The following is a 21,923-nucleotide window of genomic DNA, read 5'->3' on the forward strand; positions in this document are numbered from 1 at the left end:
GTTTGGTGCCCCGACTATCAGAACGGAGCTGAACGAATCGAGGCTATCCAGCGGCGCTTCCTGCGGTTTGCCCTACGTCACTTGAATTGGTACGATCCGTTTCGTCTGCCAAGCTACGAAAATCGTTGCCGCCTTATAGACTTGGACACGCTTCAAGTTCGTAGGAACGCTACTCGAGCTCTGGTTGTGGCTGACCTGCTGACATCGAGAATAGACTCACCCACGCTGCTGGAAGCTGTCCCTCTCAGTGTACGACCCCGAGGATTAAGAAACCAGCATTTGCAGCTCTACGTCCCCATTCGTCTGAACAACTATGGGGCCAACAGCGCTTTTGTCGGAATCTTAAAAACTTTTAATCGTTTTTCTGCGCATTTCGACTTTGACGTTTCGAGAAATGTGTTCCGAAGGAAAATATTAGACGTGTCCAGAACTGTGTCGAGTGGATTTTAATTTTGATAAGTTATTTAGGATTAAGTTATCATTTGGATCAACATATGATCCGTTGATTTTTTATACAAATAAACAAATAAACAAATAACCGATTAATAGGACGAGCCTTCAAAATTCAAGTTTAAAAGCTCCGGAGAAATGCAGTTCCTAACCGCTACAAGCACTCTATAGATTAAAACATCGCAACAGATCTTTCAACCCCATCGATCAGCTGAGATTAGGCACCTACCTACCTAACGGTGCTCTGAGTATCCAACCGGCTTAACTAATTGATAACAATGTGCCTCTTGAAGATAAACAGATCAATTATTAAGTGTTGAGATAAGATGGCAGATAATTAGGAGCGCCGCCCGCCGTTTTCAATACATCAACGACTAACTAAACTATGAGGATTTTGCTCAATTGCCAAGCCGTGCTCTGCTCGCTCACACATTCGCTCTGCTCAAGTGTGCGGATAAGTAATCGTTTAAGCCGGCTTGTTTTGGCGTAGTTACTAAACCGTCTCGCTCTCCGCGGAGCACTAAGTACTAGTCAGCTGGATGAACTACTACTTGAGTTGTAAGGCAAACTATTTTTCACCACCCTACCGCCTTACGCCTCCTTACTGCGAAGTGTTATTGTGCGGCATGTTTGTTATCACTCGATTCGCGCGATGTTCGCAGTTTCGATCGGATGCTCAAGCGCGATAAAAGTGTATACATTGGCAGTACAAACCCTTTGGATGGGTCTCTTATCAGTTTTGTCAAGCACCGACAGCATCTTCTCATCATCGTATAGGGGTACCTCAAACGTTCTTCAAGTGCGGCGGTGCAACGGCTCATAAAATTTATATTTCGTGCATCCGTGTCAACTGAAAGGAGCTGCTCGCCCATTGAAGGAAGGCTCTCTTATCAATGGCTTAGCCGCATCGCTTAATCCGTTGCATTACGGTTGGTTTAGGAAAAGGGTACGCCACTAGGGATGTTGGCTGTGCAGTGTGCGCTAAAAGGAGGAAAATCGGCGAAACAAATATTACTTTGCGTCGAAAGTCATTAACCATCAGTCAATCGGAGCTCGTTGGAGCATAAAGGTGGCTTAAGTAGTTGCTCTACAACTGCGCCTAAGGACTTGCAACTGAACGCAAGTTGATTATCGTCGTCGTCGTCGTTGTCTTCGGTTGTTGGCCGCGCACTGTTGTTCGCAAAGTACAATAACGATCAACCAACTCAGGAGGGCGAAAAAATAAGACATCCTCAGCGAGCTTGGTTCCAAAGCAAAGTGTAGCGTGCAAAAAAAGTGGGAGGAGAAATTATGTGATTGAAATATTTAACGAAGCTATTGTGTGCGGTAATTTTGGAATAGCGCGTGCATCACCAGAGGTTTTAGTGACCGTTTTCGGGGAAGGAAGTGACTACTGGAGCACCATTTTTGGAGATCTGTAGAACGGTCAACGTTCTTCTGGGGCCAACGGAGGATTTACCGATGAATTTGATTTGGCTTCTCGTTAGTGGATAGGAAGCCCTGAGCAACGTTTTTCGAGACGATCACGATGGGGGTAAGTTATTTCCGGAATTCGTCTGTAAACATTTTCAAATGGTGACACTCAGATGGAAATTTTAAGTAATAACTTAGGAGTGACTTATATGTATTTTTATAAAAAATGTACTGGGAAAACATTCAGACGGAAAATTTATGCATCGGATTTGAGCGTGTTCATTTTGATTCTGTGTTACAAGCTAAGCATGGTTATTAACAACCCTAGCCAATAGCTGTAAAAACGTAGTAAGTTGTTGTAAATAAGTCCATATACGTATACGGGTCAGTTCCGCGTAGACAGAGTTGTAAAGTTTTATGCAAGTCTTAAAATATTCACTTGATTACCATTGTGGACCGAGTTTATCTCTCAAAACTCGAATGTGCCGGATGTCATAAATTACAATTGCCATTGGTAAAGATGTAATTGAAAGATAGCCGGTCTGGAGATACGAACTCAAATCTACAGTAATGAACGGTTTTCCTAATAAGTCTTGATTAATTTTCTATCTCTCTCTCCAAAATTTCAAGAATATCTACAACAATTTGATTTGTTTTACAGTTTAGTTGCTTAAAATAACAATCAGCTTCAAAGGCTTGTGGAGGGAAAATATACGCATTGATTTTAGATTTTGTCTGTCAATTTCAAAATTTTTTAAAATTTCAAATATCTTAAAAATTCTATAAATTATAAAAATTTCCAAAAATTTAAAATATTTTCGAAATTTCAAAAACTTTAAAATTTTTCCAAAATTTCAAGAATTTTAAAAACTTTAAAAATTTCAAGAATTTTAAAAACTTTAAAAATTTTTAAAATTTAAAAAAATTTGAAAATTTAAAAACTTTTAAACGCATCAAAAGTTTAAAAAAATTCAAAAATTTGAAAAATTTGAAAAATTTGAAAAATTTGATAAATTTAAAAAAAATAAAAAATTTGAAAAATTTGAAAAATTTGAAAAATTTAAAAAAAATTAAAAATTTGAAAAATTTGAAAAATTTGAAAAATTTGAAAAATTTGAAAAATTTGAAAAATTTGAAAAATTTGAAAAATTTGAAAAATTTGAAAAATTTGAAAAATTTGAAAAATTTGAAAAACTCAAAAAATTAGAAATATATGAAAAATTTGAAAAATTTAGAATTTCAGAAATTTCAAAAATTTCAAATATTTAATTTTTTTTTGAAATTTCAATAAATTTAAAATTTTTAAATTTAAATATTTTAAAAAATTTCTAAAATTTCTAAAATTTCAAAAGTTTCAAAAATTTCAAAAATTTTGAAAGTTTTAAAACTTTTAGTCGCTTTAAAAATTTAAAAATTTAAAAATTTGAAAAATTTGGAAAATTTAAAAAATTTGAAAAGTTTGAAAAATTTAAAAAATTTGAAAAATTTGAAAATTTTGAAAAATTTGAAAATTTTGAATAATTTGAAAAATTTGAAACATTTCAAAATTTGAAAAATTTGAGAAATTTAAAATTTTGAAAATTTTAAAATTTTAGAATTTCAAAAATTTGAAAAATTTAATATTTTTTTTAAATTTAAAAAAATTTCAAACTTTCAAATTTCAATTTTTTTAAAAATTTTAAAAATATTAAAAATTCAAAATTTCAAAAATTAAAATTTTTTTAAGAATTTTGAAAATTTTAAAAATTTTAAATAAATTTTTTTTTAAATTTTAAAAATTATAAAAAATTTACAAAAATTCAAAAACTTTAAAAAAATTTAAATCTTTTAAAAATTTTTAAAAATTATTAATTTAAAATTATAAAAAATTTCAAAAATTTAATAATTTAAAATTTTTTTCAAAATTTATAATTTTTAAAAATTTCAAAAGTTTCAAAATTCTTTTTTTTTTTTAAATTCAAAAAATTTTAAGAATTTCAAAAATTTCAAAAATTTCAAAAATTTCAAAAATTTCAACAATTTCAAAAATTTTAAAAATTTCAAAATTTCAAAATTTAAATAATCACAAAAATTTCAAAAATTTCAAAAAGTAAAAAAAAATCATTTTTATTATATATAAAAATTTAAAAAATTTCAAAAATTTCAAAAGCTTTCTAAATTTCAAAAAAACTTTAAAAATTCCAAATATTTTAAAATTTTCAAAAATTTCAAAAATCTTAAAAAAGTGATAAATGCCAAAAATGTCAAAATGTTCGAAAATGTCAAAATGTCAAAATGTTAAAATGGTCAAACATGTCAAAATTGTTGAAACTGTCGAAACTGTAAAAATTATCAAAATTGTCAATATTGCCAAAATTGTCAAAATTGTCAAAGTTGTCAAAACTGTCGAAATGGTCAAAATTGTCAAAATTGTCAAAATTATCAAAATTGTCAAAATTGTTAAAATTGTCAAAATTGTCAAAATTGTCAAAATTGTCAAAGTTGTCAAAATTGTCAAAGTGTTCAAAACTGTCAAAATTGTCAAAATTGTCAAAATTGTCAAAATTGTCAAAAAAAATCAAATTTGTCAAAAATATCAAAAATATCAAAAATATCAAAAATATCAAAAATATCAAAAATATCAAAAATATCAAAAATATCAAAAATATCAAAAATATCAAAAATATCAAAAATATCAAAAATATCAAAAATATCAAAAATATCAAAAATATCAAAAATATCAAAAATATCAAAAATATCAAAAATATCAAAAATATCAAAAATATCAAAAATATCAAAAATATTAAAAATGTCAAAAATTTAAAAAAAAGTTAAAAAATGTCAAATATGTCAAAAATGTCAAAAATGTCAAAAATGTCAAAATTTTCAAAAATGTCAAAATGTAAAATATTTAAAAAATGTCAAAAATGTCAAAAATGTAAATAAAGAAAAAATGTAAATAAAAAAAAAATGTAAAAAATGTAATAAATGCCAAAAATGCAAAAAATGTAAAAAATTTAAAAAATGTAAAAAATGCAAAAAATGTAAAAATTTAAAAAATTTAAAAATGAAAAAAATTTAAAAAATGTAAAAAAGTAAAAAATGTAAAAAATGTAAAAATGTAAAAAATGTAAAAAATGAAAAAAAATGTAAAAAATGTAAAAAATGTAAAAAATGTAAAAAATGTAAAAAAATGTAAAAAAAGTCAAAAATGTAAAAAACGTAAAAATTGTAAAAAATGAAAAAAAATGTAAAATATGTAAAAAATTTTAAAAATGTTAAAAATGTCAAAAATGTCAAAAATGTCAAAAATGTCAAAAATGTCAAAAATGTCAAAAATGTCAAAAATGTCAAAATGTCAAAATTGTCAAAGTTGTCAAAGTTGTCAAAGTTTTCAAAGTTGTCAAAATTGTCAAAATTGTCAAAATCGTCAAATTAGTCAAAATTGTCAAAATTGTCAAAATTGTCAAAATTGTCAAAATTGTCAAAATTGTCAAAATTGTCAAAATTGTCAAATTTGTCAAAATTGTCAAAATTGTCAAAATTGTCAAAATTGTCAAAATTGTCAAAATTGTAAAAATTGTCAAAAATGTCAAAAATGTCAAAAATGGCAAATATGTCAAAAATGTCAAATAAGTCAAAAATGTCGAAAATAATAAAAATGTCAAAAATGTCAAAAATGTCAAAAATGTCAAAAATGTCAAAAATGTCAAAAATGTCAAAAATGTCAAAAATGTCAAAAATGTCAAAAATGTCAAAAATGTCAAAAATGTCAAAAATGTCAAAAATATAAAAATTGACAAAATTATCAAAATTTTCAAAATTGTCAGAAATATCAAAATTGTCAAAAATGTCAAAAATGTCAAAATTGTCAAAAATGTCAAAATTGTCAAAAATGTCAAAAATGTCAAAATTGACAGAAATATTCAAATTTATAAAATTGACAAAATTGTCAAAATTGTCAAAATTGTCAAAATTGTCAAAATTGTCAAAATTGTCAAAATTGTCAAAATTGTCAAAATTGTCAAAATTGTCAAAATTGCCAAAATTGTCAAAATTGTCACAATTGTCAAAATTGTCAAAATTTTTAAAATTGTCAAAATTGTCAAAATTGTCAAAATTGTCAAAATTGTCAAAATTGTCAAATTGCCAAAATTGTCAAAATTGTCAAAATTGTCAAAATTGTCAAAATTGTCAAAGTTGTCAAAATTGTCAAAATTGTCAAAATTGTCAAAATTGTCAAAATTGTCAAAATTGACAAAATTGTCAAAATTGTCAAAATAGTCAAAATTGTCAAAATTGTCAAAATTGTAGAATTATCAAAATTCTCAAAATTTTCAAAAGTGTCAAAATTGTCAAAATTGTCGAAATTGTCAAAATTGTCAAAGTTGTCAAAGTTGTCAAAGTTGTCAAAGTTGTCAAAATTGTCAAAATTGTCAAAATTGTCAAAATTGTCAAAATAGTCAAAATTGTCAAAATTGACAAAATTGTCAAAATTGTCAAAATTGTCAAAATTGTCAAAATTGTCAAAATTGTCAAAATTGTCAAAATTGTCAAAATTGTCAAAATTGTCACAATTGTCAAAATTGTCAAAATTGTCAAAATTTTTAAAATTGTCAAAATTGTCAAAATTGTCAAAATTGTCAAAATTGTCAAAATTGTCAAAATTGTCAAAATTGTCAAAATTGTCAAAATTGCCAAAATTGTCAAAATTTCAAAATTGTCAAAATTGTCAAAATTGTCAAAATTGTCAAAATTGTCAAAATTGTCAAAATTGTCAAAATTGTCAAAATTGTCAAAATTGTCAAAATTGTCAAAATTGACAAAATTGTCAAAAAATGTTAAAATGTCATACATTTTAATTTTTTAGGGTCTGTTCTTCTTTTAAAATCATCAACAATGTTAAAAATTCCTGTCTTATTTTTGTTTACAGATTTCGAAAGCCCTTTTACTGACGCTCCTGGTGGCCGCCCTTGGATCACCGTCATCCAATGCCCACCCCCAGGTGGTGGTGAAAAATGATGTGCTCAGCGAGGAGGAAATGCGCACCGTCCTCGAGAAGTACGATGCGGAAGTGAAGCCGGTCTGCAACCGGCAAGTCACTGCCAGTTGGAACGTCGCTATCGATACCGAAAACAAGGAGTACCAAACACAACAGGTGGGTGGGTTGGTTGTCTTGCTTTTGCCTCGTTCTAGTAGCAGATAGAACAATCAGGGCACGATTTATGGTTTTTTTTGAAGGGATAGGTGACGGTTTATGATTTTTCCCTGATGTAGGATGGAAAAAGTTTGATTTGACGCATCATTACTTATCCATTCTCGTTGAGAGCAAACGATTTGTAACGATGTTACTTTTTTCAGCCAATAAATCATTTGTGATGAAGCTTATTGAGTTTTATTTTACCGACAGAATGAAGCAACGTTGGCGTATGCCAAGTTCCGGACCCAATACTACGAGGAGTACTTCAAGGATGCCCTGGTAGAGAACTATCAGGATCCAAAAATTCGGAAGCAGTTGGCGCTGTTGAAGGATTTGGACACGGCCGCTTTGCCGCCGCTAGTTTTGGAAGAGTACAACGAGGTGATTCGAAACATGAATGAAGCTTACCAACTGGCCGAGGTGTGTCCGTTCGAGGATCCATACTGTGAAAAGTCGGACCAGAAATGGACGTTGGACCCAGAGATGGAAGAAGTTTTGGCCAGTTCGACCAATTATGAAGAGCTTACCTACGTTTGGCGACGCTGGCGGGAAGAGTCCGGTAAAAAGATGAGGGAAGATTACGGACATTACGTAGCGCTGGTTAATGATGCGGCCAACCTAAACGGATACAACGACTATGGCGAACTGTGGCGTTCAAACTACGATGACCCAGATTTGCGCGGAACTTTGGAGCGTCTGTGGAAAGAGGTGGAACCGTTGTACAACGAACTGCACACCTACGTGAGGTACAAGTTGTTGGACATCTATGGTAAGTTTGCCATTTGTTTATTCCCTAAAAACAATATTTAAATTTTGCGTTTCTATCAACAGGGGATCACATGGATCATGATAACAAGCTCATCCCTGCCCATATCCTGGGCAATATGTGGGCACAGTCTTGGGTGAATCTGTACGATCGCATTAAGCCCTTCAAGAATGCCAGCCTGGTTGATGTTACGGCAAAGATGAAAGACCTGGGCTACGATGCGAAGAAAATGTTTGAAATGTCGGATGAGTTCTATCAGAGTCTCGGATTGCCGAGCAGTGCCATGAGCTATGGGCCTAAGGCGGTTATCGAGAAGCTTCCGCAGAAAATGACCTGTCACGCGTCGGCCTGGGACTTTTGTGACGCCAAAGATTTCCGAATCAAGATGTGCACCAATGTAAATATGAATGATTTCGTGACAGTGCACCATGAAATGGGTCACATCATGTACTATATTCTGTACAAGGATCAACCGGAACTGTTCCGATCTGGTGCAACACCGGCATTCCACGAGGCCGTTGGGGACACCATTGCTCTATCGGTGGCAACTCCGAGGCATTTGGAGAAAATTGGATTGCTTGAAAACTACGAGGACAGTGAAGCCGACAATATCAACGCCTTATTTTCGATGGCCCTGGAACGAGTAGCGTTCCTTCCATTTGGTTACCTGATCGACCTGTGGCGTTGGGATGTGTTCAGTGGTCAAGTTCCGGAGTCCGATTGGAACCGACATTGGTGGAACTTGCGGGAAAAGTACCAAAAAGTCTACGCCCCGGTTCCTCGATCCGAGGAAGATTTTGATCCTGGATCTAAGTACCACGTTGCAGCTAGCTCACAGTACATTGCCTATTTCTTGGCCCATATTTTGGAGTTCCAGTTCTATCGATCGCTTTGCATCGAAGCTGGACAGTACGATCCCAACAACTCGACGGCTAATCCTCTTCACAAATGTGATTTTTATGGAAGCAAGGCAGCAGGTAACAAGATCAAGGAAGGGTTAGCTCTCGGATACAGTGAGGACTGGCCAGTAGCCCTCGAGAAGCTGACGGGAACTCGCGAAATCAGTGCCAAACCTTTACTGGAGTACTTCGCACCTCTGAACGATTTCCTCAAGGAAGAAAACAGAAAGCTGAAGAACGCCGAAATGGACTTGATCATCGAATCCTACAACGATGAGTACTCGGTGGCCTGCAATCGACAGGTGCAGGCCCAGTACGCCACTCAGGTCGATGTCGGAAATGCAACTCTGCTGGAGGATCTGGCCATCGTCATGAACCAGAACACCCTGTTTGTGCGGGATAATTACGAGAAATACTTCGCCTATGTGGACCCCTCGGAGTACGATAATCCGGAAACTCGACGGCAGCTGCAGTTCCTGAACTCGATCTCGATCAACCAACTGTCGGTCGAGGACTTTAATGCGGTAAGTTACAACTGTTTGATTAATTACCTCATTATAAACTTTCCTTCTTCAGTTGAACAGCGCTCTCGGCAAGATGCAAACGATCTACAGCAGCACGTTGATTTGTCCGTTCGAGGATCAAGCGTGCAGGGAAGGCCGTCGGCTAAGCCTGGACCCGGACCTATATGGTATTATGGCCAAGTCGGAAAACTACGATGAATTGAAGTACGTGTGGCGCGAATGGCGTGATCAAACCGGACGGAAGATGAAAGACGACTACGTTGAGTATGTGGAGTTGATGAACAAAGCTGCCGGGATCGCTGGATTTGAAGATATGGGGGAGTTGTGGAAGCAGGCCTTCGAGCAAGAGAATTTCGTGGAAGAAATGAAGAAACTGTGGGATCAGTTGAAACCTTTCTACGGAGAGTTGCATAAATATGTGAGAAGGAAGCTTCAAGGTATCTACGGTGATAAACTGGACCCAAAGGATTCCAGGATTCCGGCCCATTTGCTGGGTAACATGTGGGCTCAATCGTGGATAAATTTGTACGATCGTGTGAAACCGTTTAAAGATGCCCTTGATCTCGATGTGACCAACGCTTTGGTGGCTAAAGGATACACGGCCAAAGATCTGTTTGACATTGCCAATGATTTCTATGTCGGCTTGGGACTTCCTAATAATAGCATGAGCTACGACGTCAGTCGCGGTGCGATGATCGAGAAACCGTCCGATCGCATTGTGACCTGTCACGCATCGGCCTGGGACTTTTGTGATCGGGAAGATTTCAGAATCAAGATGTGCACCCGAATGAACATGGAAGACTTTGTGACGATTCACCACGAAATGGGTCACATCAACTATTACATCCTGTATAAGGATCAACCGGTTACGCTGAGAGCCGGAGCTAATCCGGGCTTCCACGAGGCTGTTGGGGACACCATTGCTCTATCGGTTGCTACTCCGAAGCATTTCAAGAAGATTGGCCTGTTGAACGATTACGTGGACAGTTACGAGAATGACATAAACGCCCTTTTCCAGAAGGCTTTGGATCGTGTCGCTTTTCTGCCCTTCGGTTTGCTGATCGACATGTGGCGATGGGAAGTTTTCTCCGGCAAAGTCGAGTTCCAAGATTGGAACAAACGTTGGTGGGAGCTCCGCGAAGAGTACCAGATGGTTTCGCCTCCGGTTGACCGTGATGAGAATGCGTTCGATCCTGGCGCCAAGTATCACATTCCATTCGACAGCCAATACATTTCGTGAGTTTAGAAAGACCTAACATCTCTAGGTAAAATTCGTGCTAAATATAGTTCTATCCCTCTTTCAGGTACTTTATCGCTCACATATTGGATCTTCAGCTGCACAAAGCGCTTTGTCAGGCGGCTGGCGAGTACGATCCCAAAGATCCGTCCAAACCGCTGCACAAGTGTGACATCGATGGATCGAAGGCTGCCGGCGATCTGTTGAGAAAGGGACTCTCGACCGGACGTGCGGTTCATTGGTCCGAGGCTCTTCGAGAGATGACCGGTGATACTCAATTGAAAACCGATGCCTTGCTAGAGTACTACGCTCCGCTGTACAGATTCCTGAAGGAAGAAAACGAGAAGGCCGAAAAGGGAAGTGCCACATCGGCGGGAGTTTCGGCTGGCGTTATCATTGCCATGGCCGCGGCAGAACTGTTGTTCGGGGTGCTGTGAAATAAACCAAAAAAATAGTTTGAGTAAATTAAAATTGTCAAAGATCAAACCCACAACCCCGTCACATTAATAGATAGTTAAGTGAGTAAAGTTGATTCGTGGTTCAGTGCAGCGTTCATTGTTGATTTTTTGTTTTGTAAATAATGTATTGAGCTCAATTGAAGAAGTAGGTACAATAAAGCGATTGATTGAGATTGATAAACAACGGTCAGCTGAGTCGAGAGATGTTATTTTGCTTCCCTCAACCCCGTTTTGCTTTTGCCGTTGAGCTTGGTCGTTGGGCTAGGTTAGTGCCCCCGCGGTTTAACATTTCTCGCGCTCGCGTCCTTTTCCAGCGATTTTCATTCCGTCCGGCAGCGTGCTGTTCGTTGAAAGAAATAGAAGCATGTATGAAATGATAGCAACAAACGTTCGAAAGCACGTGGCGGGTACTCATTCTCATTGGCAAGAGTTTTCTCCGCTCTCTCCTACAAAAGCCGAAGAAGATCCGAAGAGATGGAAGAGACCGAAGGGTACTCAGAGCGTTATGATGGCACATAGCGCGCAATTTGGAAACAAACGGTAAAACAAAATTGAAGCGTTTGCTTTGTTTATTATGATTGACAGGTGCAAAGTCAGAAAGTTTAAAGCAATTAGGTTGATTGAAAAGTTTATTTACCAGTTTCATAGCCAGATTTGTAAGTATTGATTAGAAGTATTTGTTCGTATTTCCATTAAAATTAAAAAAAAAAAACATTCTGAAAAAGGTTTGATGAAGTGGGCATGCGGATCAAAAACCTAGACGAGATTACGGCAGAAGATAACGTACGAACAGTCCTGGTAGACTGGTGAAAGATCGACGGAGACTAGATCATGGTCCGATTGAAAGAGAATCAATGGCGAGACTTTTTGTTGCAGCAGCAAAAGCATCACTTGAGGGTCTCATTTGCCCGAAAACTATCACTAGCGGCAGTGTATAACCGGAAGAAATAACCTATATTATCCTCAATCCTTGTCGCGAAGCACAATATCTCTAGAAAAAGATGGCAAAAGAGAAGGGGCTGAACGTAGAGTTAGTATAAGACTCCCATTACAGAGTTTCAAATAATAGTCATTGGATAACAAATAGAAGATGACAGGAATGTTTCCCATACCAGAGAAGGTCACAAGAATAACTATGTAAAGAGATCCTATTCAAAATCCTGAAAAAAACCAATGATAGAAGACCAATTTTAACGATAGTAGACTAACATACATGGTGATACCATCATTAGTGGAGCCTGCGCTGGGAGCACTGGACGAGATGCTGAAGAAGTTTGCAAAGACACCAAGTTTGCCGTGCCCTCGATGGTTTAGACCCTATTGTCTGAATCAACGAGGCAGATTGGAGTTCTGGGACCAGCATTTAACCCGACATTATTGTGTAGCAGCCATTTTAAATATTTGCTCGATGTGCTTAAGTTAACCATTTTTGGATGATTCCGATTTTGGATGTTTTGGAACGGTAAGTTTTTATTTAAATGTTTAAAAAGGCGCGAGGAGGACTTCCGGCGAGATCGATATTATTTTGAGGTGCGATGAGGACTTCCACCAGGTTTTTGATGAATTTCGAGGTGCGATGAGGACTTCCGCCGGAATGACTATAAATTTTGAGGCGCGTAGAGGACTTCCGCCAGGTTTAAAATGAGTTTTAAGGTGCGATGAGGACTTCCGCCGAGTTGACTGTAAATTTTGAGGCGCGATGAGGACTTCCGCCAGTTTCATAATGAGTTTCGAGGCGCGATGAAGACTTCCGCCGAATTGACTATGAATTTTGAGACGCGATAAGGACTTCCGTCAGTTTCATAATCAGTTTCGAAGCGCGATGAGGACTTCCGCCGAATTGACTATGAATTTTGAGGCGCGATGAGGACTTCCGTCAGTTTCATAATCAGTTTCGAGGCGCGATGAGGACTTTCGCCAGGTTTAGGATGAGTTTCGAAGTGCGATGAGGACTTCCACTGAATTGGCTGTGAATTTTGAGGCACGATGAGAACTTTTGCCTAATTTATAATGTATTTCGAGGCGCGATAAGGACTTCCGCCGAATTCGTTGTGAATTTTGAAGCGTGACCGGGACTTCCGCAAAGTTTATCATGAATTCTGAGGCGGAATGAGGACTTCCGCCAGGACCGATGTCAATTTTGAGACGCGATGACGACTTTTGCCATGATCAATGTTAATCTTGAGGCCAAGAACGGAATCGATTTTAAAGCGCAATGAGGACTTCCACTTAGTTTGTTGATAATATCGATCTGTAATCAGAACTTAACTCACGCTATGCCGAAGAATAGGCGCTGTGAGAACTCCCACGTAGTTTAATGTTAAATATAATGTGCGACAACGATTCCCAACTTCCGCTAGATTGAGATCGACTTGAAATCGTCAAATTCTTCAGTCGGCATAGTCTTGCAGGTTTCTGCGATCGGATGTGTGGCGCTACATTACGTTGCCTACAGAAGTACATTAAAGATACACGATGGTTCAATATTTCCCATCGGCTATCCCCCCGTACATCAATCCACCGTCCCTCCTCGTCACCCCCTTCGATCACGGGCGTCCTCTCTCCCCTCGTCAGCGCTCGGGCTCGCAAGGCCCTCACCGGATCGGCCACAGCGGCAAGCAGCCGTATCGGAGTGTATAGCGTAGTAGAAGCCTGTTTGGCCATCGTAGTCCTGACATGGCCACACAATTATCCGATTAGCACAGACCAGTCAGCGCTCCTAAAGTCTGTTTCACATAGAATCTGGTCGCATCTTTTCATTTACTGCAGCGCCCCTAGTTGTCACATCACGAATCTATTGACAGTGTTTTGATCCGGATGGTTTGTTTACTTAGTGGTGAAAATTTCATCAAGATTGAAGCAGTCAGTCAAAAGTTATCGACGATGGAACGCGAAAGGCGAGAGAAAATTCTGCACACTCACGTGGAGAAACCGACGTGGTCAGGGGTAAAGATCGCGAAATTCCTGAAAAATCCAAGATCGACTGTAAATTCGGTGCTGCAACGTTACCGGGAGACCCTTACGGTGGATCGAGTAAAACAAACCAGGCGTAAAAGTGGAACGTATGACCGGAAGCTGCGAGCAAAGGTAATTCGATCAGTTCACAACAATACTGGAATCTCCTTGCGTGATTTGGCGAAAAAGTTCAAGACGAACCACAGTACAGCTCGACGAATTTGTTTGCGAGAAGGCTTGCAGTCGTATCATGCAAGCAAACACCCCAACAGGACGCTGAAACAAAATCTGGTTGCAAAACCAGGGCAAGAAAGTTGTACGAGAAAGTGTTGACCAAATACAACGGATGCATTTTTATGGACGACGAAACTTACGTGAAAATGGATTTTGGACAAATATCCGGTAACAAATTTTACCTTGCGAAGCGTAAAGGGAATGTTGCGGGTAGATTCAAGTTTGTTTTCGCAGATAAATTTGCTCGTAAGTTGATTTGGTTCCTTGCACCTCAGTTCAATAATCCGTCCGTATCTTCAGGTGCTGTTCGCCCAATCCTGGGTGCACTTGAGTACCGTCCCAAGCAATAAGAATTCCCTTTAAAATGGTTTATAGAAGCTTGATCAGCTCTCTTTTCTGTCTGAAGAGAATGCTAATCAGCCAAAAATTTAAGTTCTTAAAGGTTTTTTGAAGTTCGTTCAAGTGGCTTAAGAGAATGCTATTCAGTCTCCAAGAGAAATAATAAATGAAATAAATAACCTATTATGCGCCGAAAAAAATCCGCCTGTCAGATTACTCTGACAACCTGATAACAGGTTGCTAGATTGCCGGTCAATCTCATTGATCATAATTTTAATCATATAGTTTCTATTACAAAAGCTATTTAAAAGACGATTGAAGGTTCTGAGTAATTTTTACGTAACATGAGTCACCAGAAGCTTCAGTATAAAATTTTTTCAGTCATATGTGAACTGCGTAGTTCCATCTTTAAGTAAAAACGCGACTTTAGGTTGCTTGGGGTTTCAGCACGACTCCTTTCGATGATCCGACGAATATTCACAAAACCAAAATGATTGCAGAAAGAAGCAATCAGAAATCTGCCTTGAAACGGAAATTTCGCTCAATGTGATAACCTTTTGTTTATCATCGCCCCAATTTTTCGATTTTTCGGAATCTTTCGATTGCATTGATTCAGTTACATTTTCACTTCAGCAATGATACCTAATCCAGTTCCTTTATACCCATTTTCATCACATTCGCAAAAATCAGGCAAAATCATGCATATTTTCGAAAATCAGCACATTGGCATCTCTGGCTACGAGAACCGGCAGCTATATTGCACCGACCTTCCCGATCCAGAAACGTACCCCACGAGAGGGCTCTCCGGAGAAGCTATTCCCTCCAACGTCTTGTCTGTCGGAAAATCCAGAATTTCTCCTCCGGAATCCCTTCCAAGAATGAACTTAGTTAGCCGTACGGCAAACTGAGAAGGCACTTGAGTCCGGAGATGATATTTCCCTCCGATGCATCGCGATGTCTTATCGACCAGACGAACCAGAACGAATCTAGTTGAAAGAATACGAACCCCAGAGGGCTCTGAATCTGGAGATGGTTCTTCCTTCGATGCCTTATCGATCGGATGATCCAAAATCAGAGATCCAATTGGTTCGCAGACCTTCCTGTTCCGGAATCGTAACAATCAAAGGAGGCTTTCAGTTTTGAGCTGCTTCTCTCGTTTCAGAATCTACTACATGAGTCGGCCAATCCTTCTGCTTCTTCTGGAACACAATTCTACGTAGACCAACCGCGGTTCAGTCGTGATGTTTGGTCTAGCAGCAACAACGGATCAGACAACCACCCGGAGAGTTTTTTTTTTGAGGTCAAGTGCAGATGCCTCCGTCTCCTAAAGCCAGAATGTAGACGAACCCGATGAGGTCCTAGGAGAGCGCAATCGTCCTCGTTGAATGGTTTCCTTTGAGAAGGTTGGCTACGTTGCGTCCAGTAATCGGAATCGAGCGGAACCGATTGGAAGAGATATGGCAGGTGCTGCCCTCCTTGAGTTTCCGGGGTTTTCGTGCTGCCGCTTAGACGCCGAGACCGGTGCGACCGCGTGTAACAAAACGAATGAACATTTTTTTGTTGACGTTTCAGTCCTGCACTTTCCGACTAGCGATTTCAAAGCAGTGTTTGCAGAGAATTTTCTTGTCAGCTTGTTTTCTTTTTACAAACCCGGTTAAGCATTTTTTACTCTGTTACAGATAGGAAAGCAGCGGATAGACCAGCAAAGGCAAGGTACTCTAAGAGTATGGAACCTCAGGGCTGGCTGGCTACTGGATAACCAAGGACTTTACGAATAAAATACACAAACCTGGAAATTTCATGTTTCTATAGTTTTTTATGTGGTGTGTCGTCTGTGTGTATAAAACAATGTTCTGTCTGTAATGTGGTGTGTAAAAGGACTCACTAACCGTGGGTTTGCTGCAGGTGTTGTTACGTCGCGACGTCGTGGCTCCGGAAATCCATGCAGTTCCGGAAGCAGGAGGGCCGTCGATGTATTGGCATATCAACGGGTTGCTGAAACTGTCGGCGCCAGCGGGCGTTGCTGGACTCAGTTGTTGTAGGCGTCTTCCTCCATTGGCGTTTAATCGGCCTGCCCACGAGAGTGCCCCGTATCCGAACAGGCCGAGAATGGAAGTCCTCCTTGGGAGTTAGGGTTCCTCAGAACCCGAGGACGATGATGATGTTTTTTTACGGTTAGGCGCGAGACCACAAAGGATCTGCGGGCCGAGCCGTGAAGAAGTCAACCAGTGTTTCCGGGCAAATTCCTTGGAATTACCCGAACACTAAACACAACACGGACTTAACTCACGGACGCCTGGTATAGAAGAGAGCGAATTTTCCGGAAGCAAGATTCCTTTTCGCCTTCCATGTTCTCTTTTTCTTTCCTCCTTTGCCTCCTCTGTTAATTGACAGCAGCCAGCAGTTAAATGTAGCCTACTGTGGTGCTATCTTGTTGTGAGACTGTGCAAGGAACATGAATCTTCTAGAGCTAAATATACAAAACTACAAAATTAAACAAAAATCAAACGATTTGTAACCAACCGGTTATAACTCGAATTTGATTAAACGTTACAATTTTACTACTCGATAAAAACCTAAGCTTGAGGCAAACTCGATGACTTCACTAAAGCTAGAACGCAGCATATCTCAAAGCTGACATGAATATCACAAAAATCAAGGTAAAAGCAACTGGTTAAGAAGGTAAAAAGATTTCACTAACTTTCACATTGAACCTTGAATCTCAATCTCAGGGGGAAAAGTACAAAAAGCTGATGTGAAACTGACAAAGTATACTTTTTAATCTGCAGTGGCTGTGGCATTTCACAACCTCAAACAAACAATCGAGGAGGAAGTACTCAATAATATCGACAAACATCGTCCCTTCAAGCCTTCACCATGAACGGAAGAAAAACTCCAATCAATCAACCCAATTTATCATTATTCAACTAAACAAAGGGAAGTGATCCTTCTTCCTTCGTTTTCCGTATCACGATGGGTGACAGTCCTCACTCAACCAAACCTCTTCTAGGCCAGTGGCTTTTCCACCCCCCACCTCGACGAAAATTCTATGAGGGCAGCGGGGTGCAATCCTATTGACTTTAACTGTTATTATCTTTGCTCCACAAGACACCAATCGGTCCGGCCCCGGTCAAAGACCATCACACAATTAAAAAGATATTTGTTCGGCTTAATTTGGAAGAAGTTGTCTTTTTTTTCGGCGGCCGACTCGTTTGCCATAAACACGAACCCCAGTTAGTAGGAGAAGCACTAGCTCCTCACGTTTTCGGCATTATCACAGACTTACTCTGTTTAGAAGCAATCAAGCAACTGCTGCCCCGGTTCTAAAACGATAAAAAAAACTGGAGAATTCAAACCACCCCCGAAGGCTCACCATAGGTCAGCGGTGGCTTAGAGCTGACCTCCAACCGGAAATAGGAATCCTGTAGTTGGGGATGTTCAACGTTCATTTTATGGGAAACCCGTTCAAACATCAGAGGTGTCGTTTCGTGCCGTTCGTGTCATGAAAAACAAACGGTTCGATTGGCTGTTTTGCTATAAAAACAGCACTCATCGGTGGACTGCGAATTCAGTCGGTTTCGAGCGACCGCCGCGACCGGACGGGAAAAAGAGCTAGGTCTTCTGGTGCGTAAGGAAGTAAGTTCTCTGCGGTTCCGGTGTGTTAGTTTTTTTTCGGGTGCTGTGCAATAAACGTTTCCATTTTATCTGGTGCAAAGATTCAAGAACCCAGGCGATTTTTGTGAGGTTTTTTTTGGTGCTAGCGGTGCTCTAAGACAGTGGCAGGGAAGCCGGATAATCCCTTCGGATGTGGTGCAAAAGTGGCTTCGACAGGTTGTTTCCAGCAGCTATTGGAGAAGTGTTATGAATTTTTGACGGTTTGGCGGTTAAGTTGAATGGATGATAGCCGGTGGGTTTACGAAGGATTAACGAGTTCCGGTTGGGGAAGTTTTTTTATTCGCTTCTTTCCTTTCCCTGGTTTTGGAAGTTGTAAAACCCATCGATGGGAAAGTGCTGTTAAGAACGTAATTAAGATGGATCAGGGGACTAATTTTGGGTGAAACTCATTAACCAGAAAACGGAATTTTGTTAGTGCTTTAGAATAAAAAAAATAGACTAAAACGATAAAAAATGACAAAAATGACAAAAATGACAAAAATGACAAAAATGACAAAAATGACAAAAATGACAAAAATGACAAAAATGACAAAAATGACAAAAATGACAAAAATGACAAAAATGACAAAAATGACAAAAATGACAAAAATGACAAAAATGACAAAAATGACAAAAATGACAAAAATGACAAAAATGACAAAAAATGACAAAAATGACAAAAATGACAAAAATGACAAAAATGACAAAAATGACAAAAATGACAAAAATGACAAAAATGACAAAAATGACAAAAATGGCAAAAATTACAAAAATTACAAAAATGACAAAAATGACAAAAATGACAATATTGACAATATTGAAAATATTGACAAAATGACATTTGTGTAGAAGTTACAAGAAAATATAGATCATCACTCTCTGGAGCCACTCCTATCGATCAGTTTCCGGAACCGTTGAGATGATTGAACTTTGAATGAAGTACTCTCTGGAGCCACTATTTCTTTAAATTTTAATTCGTAAGAAACCAGGTTTTAATAATGTTCCGTATTTTTTCTAACCACTTCAAACCTTATTTCGCTCGTAAACAAGTCGTCCGCGATTGATGGCATACAAAAAATTGCTCGCGAATGAAACACAAGTTGCGTTCGATTTACTACCACCATTAACCAAAAACATACCTTCCTACGGAAAAAAAATGCTAAACCCAAGACGTGCGTCCACCAGTTATCGTGTAATGTTGGCCAAAGTTCTGCCGCCGAGAGCGTGCCATTTCTTGGAAGTTGGGTCGTGAAAAGTGAAACTTGTGAGCTCGCCATGAAAGAAATGAAAAGTTTTCGAGTCAAATTTTGTGTTCTGTTGATTTGAGGTTAAGGTGAATCTGAATAATTTTTGAAGCTTTTAAGGTTTTTCAGAACGATTACAATAACAGTCAAAAATATAAAAAAATTGAAATTTTCAAATCTGCCACTTCATTACAAATGAAATAGACATATAAAAGTACGGCTTCCATTATTATATGAAGTGAATTGCTTTTTTCCAATACTCTTCCTTGCACAACTTTCTTCAGACTCAAAGAGAATCACCCAAAAAACTGTAACAAGGCCATCGGGCGACGGACAAAACGCAGACGAATGATACCCGTGAGAAAGAAATTCGATTCTATGGATTTTCGTGTTACAAACCGTAATGTGTCAACATGAAGCTCTGAAGTGCTTGAAGTGAAGCTTGGCATTGAAATTTTCACCTTGTCTGTTCCAATGTCGTTCGCCGGTCAGGTTATGCAGTTTGCCTTCCTTTTTATCTTCGGGGAAAAGATATGACAAAAGTATATTCTTTTATGCTGACTGTCTCAAAAGGGCAAACGATAGTCTTTGAATGGATTTCCATTCAATGAGAAAGATATTGAACCGAGCATAAATTTCATATGGTTTTCCCAAGCAGATGTGCTAACTATACAGATACAGACTATGTTCTGTCCATAATCATCTGCTACATCGATTGGAGTTGAATTCGTTGGATATGTGAAAAGAAAATCATTGTCCCAAAAAAAATTTGTAAAAGTTCATCAGCCTGACTTTTCAAATCTCCCACAAAGCTTTTAGAAGAAGTATGACTCAGCTCAAAAGCTTATTCTTAAATTGAAAAAAAAAACATATCCTTTTAAAGGAAAACCTTATGGCGAGATCTCAAAGCAGGGAAGCTGTCTTAATTTTTTGATGAGGTAATTTTGAGCCCCCTCGAATGAAATCTATAGAAAAAATAGACAGCAGCTCCCACGAGACAGGGCTCTCACCGACATGAGAAGCAAACGAGGGACCGAGGATTTCCGAAAATCCGGATACGGTACGGTACGGTGGCTCCATGCATAATGAATTAATTGGGGCAAAATTTTCGACTAATTTCTGCGACGATGGATGGTGGTCGTTTCTGGGCGAAAATACGTTAACGATGTTGCTCAAGCTTGAGCGAACTGAAAGATTAGCCGGGAATGAAAAATTGATAAGTTAATTTTAGGAATCACAAGGGTGAAAAATTGGGCTTTTTTAAAATGAATTGAAAATATAATGAAAATTATTTTCCAATAAATTAAATAAAATGAACAAATTTCTTGTAATCGGGGAAGATTTTAGGAGACTGTCAAATATGAAAAATAAAAGTTGAGTTTCAAAGTTGTAAAATGTAAAATGTTTCTTTATCTGAGAATGTGCCTGCGTTCAGGGTCCTAGTGATTTTAAATATTCAGTAATGACAGCAATCAGTCAAAAATTAGACAAAATTAGAGGAAATCAGTGAATTGAGAATAAAATGGAACAAGAATGATACAAAAGACAACAAAACAGAAAAACTAATTTTGGCAAAACAAAAACAAGCCTGAAACAGAACTGAGACCAAAAGTAAACAGAAATGTGTCAAAAAATGTGACAAAATTATTAAAAAAAATTGTTCAAAATTTTAAAATCGACTGAAAATTACACATAATGACTAAAGATGTATCGAATACTCTACCGAATAGTTGAGCTGAATATTCGGCCGAATAGGCCGAATATTTATTTAGAAAATTTAAACAATAACAGACCTGAACAGTTTTTCAAATGATGTAGGACATTTTATCAAAGTTGGAAAAGCTACACCAAAAATTTAAGCTTTCAGTAAAATATCTCTACCGTGTATCTTTCACTATGGAATTTAAGGTTGCCAGATTGCCCGGTTTTATCCGGGTTTGCCCGGATATTTAATACAAAACATGGGAACAGTCCGGTCCGGCCCGGTTGCCTGGATCTCATTGAAAAAGCCCGGATTTTGGCCGGAATTATTCACTGAATTTGGCTAATTAAAAAAAAAAATGTGTGTGTGTGTGTGTATTCTTTTAAATTTATTCCTCCAAATTGAATTTTTTTAAGCAAGTTATATAAAAATAATCTTGAAAGGTTTTTTGGAAGCCGATTGAAAATCTGTCAATAAGTTTTGATGTCAAATTTTAGTTTTCATTTTTTTCTTGGATTTTGTTTGATAATTTCTAGGTTTTGACCAAATTTGCCCGAATATTGTCCGGATTTTTAGTCGTCAATTTTTATATCGAATGCCTGGATTTTTCCAGGTTTTTTTTATATAAAATTTGTCCGGCTCGAATACGTGCTGAAAAAATCTGGCAACTTTACTATAGAGCGTGCTGAAGAATGCTGACAAGTATTCACATTAAAGTCTGTTTCACATAAAATCTGGTCGGATAACATAGATCATTTCTCCGCAAAGAAATAACGTACAACAAAAGTAAAACTGTCATTTTGAAGGATTGTTATTGCACTTTAAGGATAAAAAATACATAAAAATCATTCGTCAGCTTTTCGGATGAA

At 37.6% G+C, this 21,923-nt stretch overlaps 2 protein-coding genes across 8 annotated transcripts in view; both read left to right on the forward strand.

Moving 5' to 3' along the window:
• The first annotated feature begins 1,123 nt into the window (after nt 1-1,123).
• On the forward strand, nt 1,124-11,111 carry LOC129739805 (angiotensin-converting enzyme-like). The gene is made up of 6 exons (XM_055731328.1): nt 1,124-1,984; nt 6,776-7,000; nt 7,253-7,811; nt 7,874-9,231; nt 9,284-10,467; nt 10,536-11,111. Exons 1-6 carry the CDS (start codon nt 1,979-1,981, stop codon nt 10,903-10,905), a joined length of 3,702 nt encoding a protein of 1,233 aa, XP_055587303.1. The 5' UTR covers nt 1,124-1,978; the 3' UTR covers nt 10,906-11,111.
• A 407-nt stretch (nt 11,112-11,518) lies between these two features.
• The window catches only part of LOC129746615 (soluble guanylate cyclase 89Da-like), a 52,423-nt gene continuing 42,018 nt past the window's right edge, over nt 11,519-21,923 (forward strand). For 4 of the 7 annotated variants that reach the window (XM_055740397.1, XM_055740414.1, XM_055740431.1 and 1 more), the window contains exon 1: nt 18,015-18,361. The gene's annotated coding sequence lies outside the window, so the exon portion shown is untranslated. Of the gene's footprint in view, nt 11,583-11,651; nt 12,389-18,014; nt 18,362-21,923 lie in introns of those variants that run through there. The other 3 variants (XM_055740407.1, XM_055740424.1, XM_055740388.1) reach the window with 3 other exon arrangements.

The sequence above is a fragment of the Uranotaenia lowii genome, chromosome 1 (genome assembly GCF_029784155.1).
Source record: "Uranotaenia lowii strain MFRU-FL chromosome 1, ASM2978415v1, whole genome shotgun sequence".
NCBI lineage: Eukaryota > Metazoa > Arthropoda > Insecta > Diptera > Culicidae > Uranotaenia > Uranotaenia lowii.

Bases quoted from the DNA above. Each gene is read 5' to 3' on its own strand.
- LOC129739805 (XM_055731328.1), top strand. The intron at 7,001-7,252 runs GTGGGTGGGTTG...TTTTACCGACAG, and splicing joins AGGAGTACCAAACACAACAG to AATGAAGCAACGTTGGCGTA. The intron at 10,468-10,535 runs GTGAGTTTAGAA...TCCCTCTTTCAG, and splicing joins TTCGACAGCCAATACATTTC to GTACTTTATCGCTCACATAT.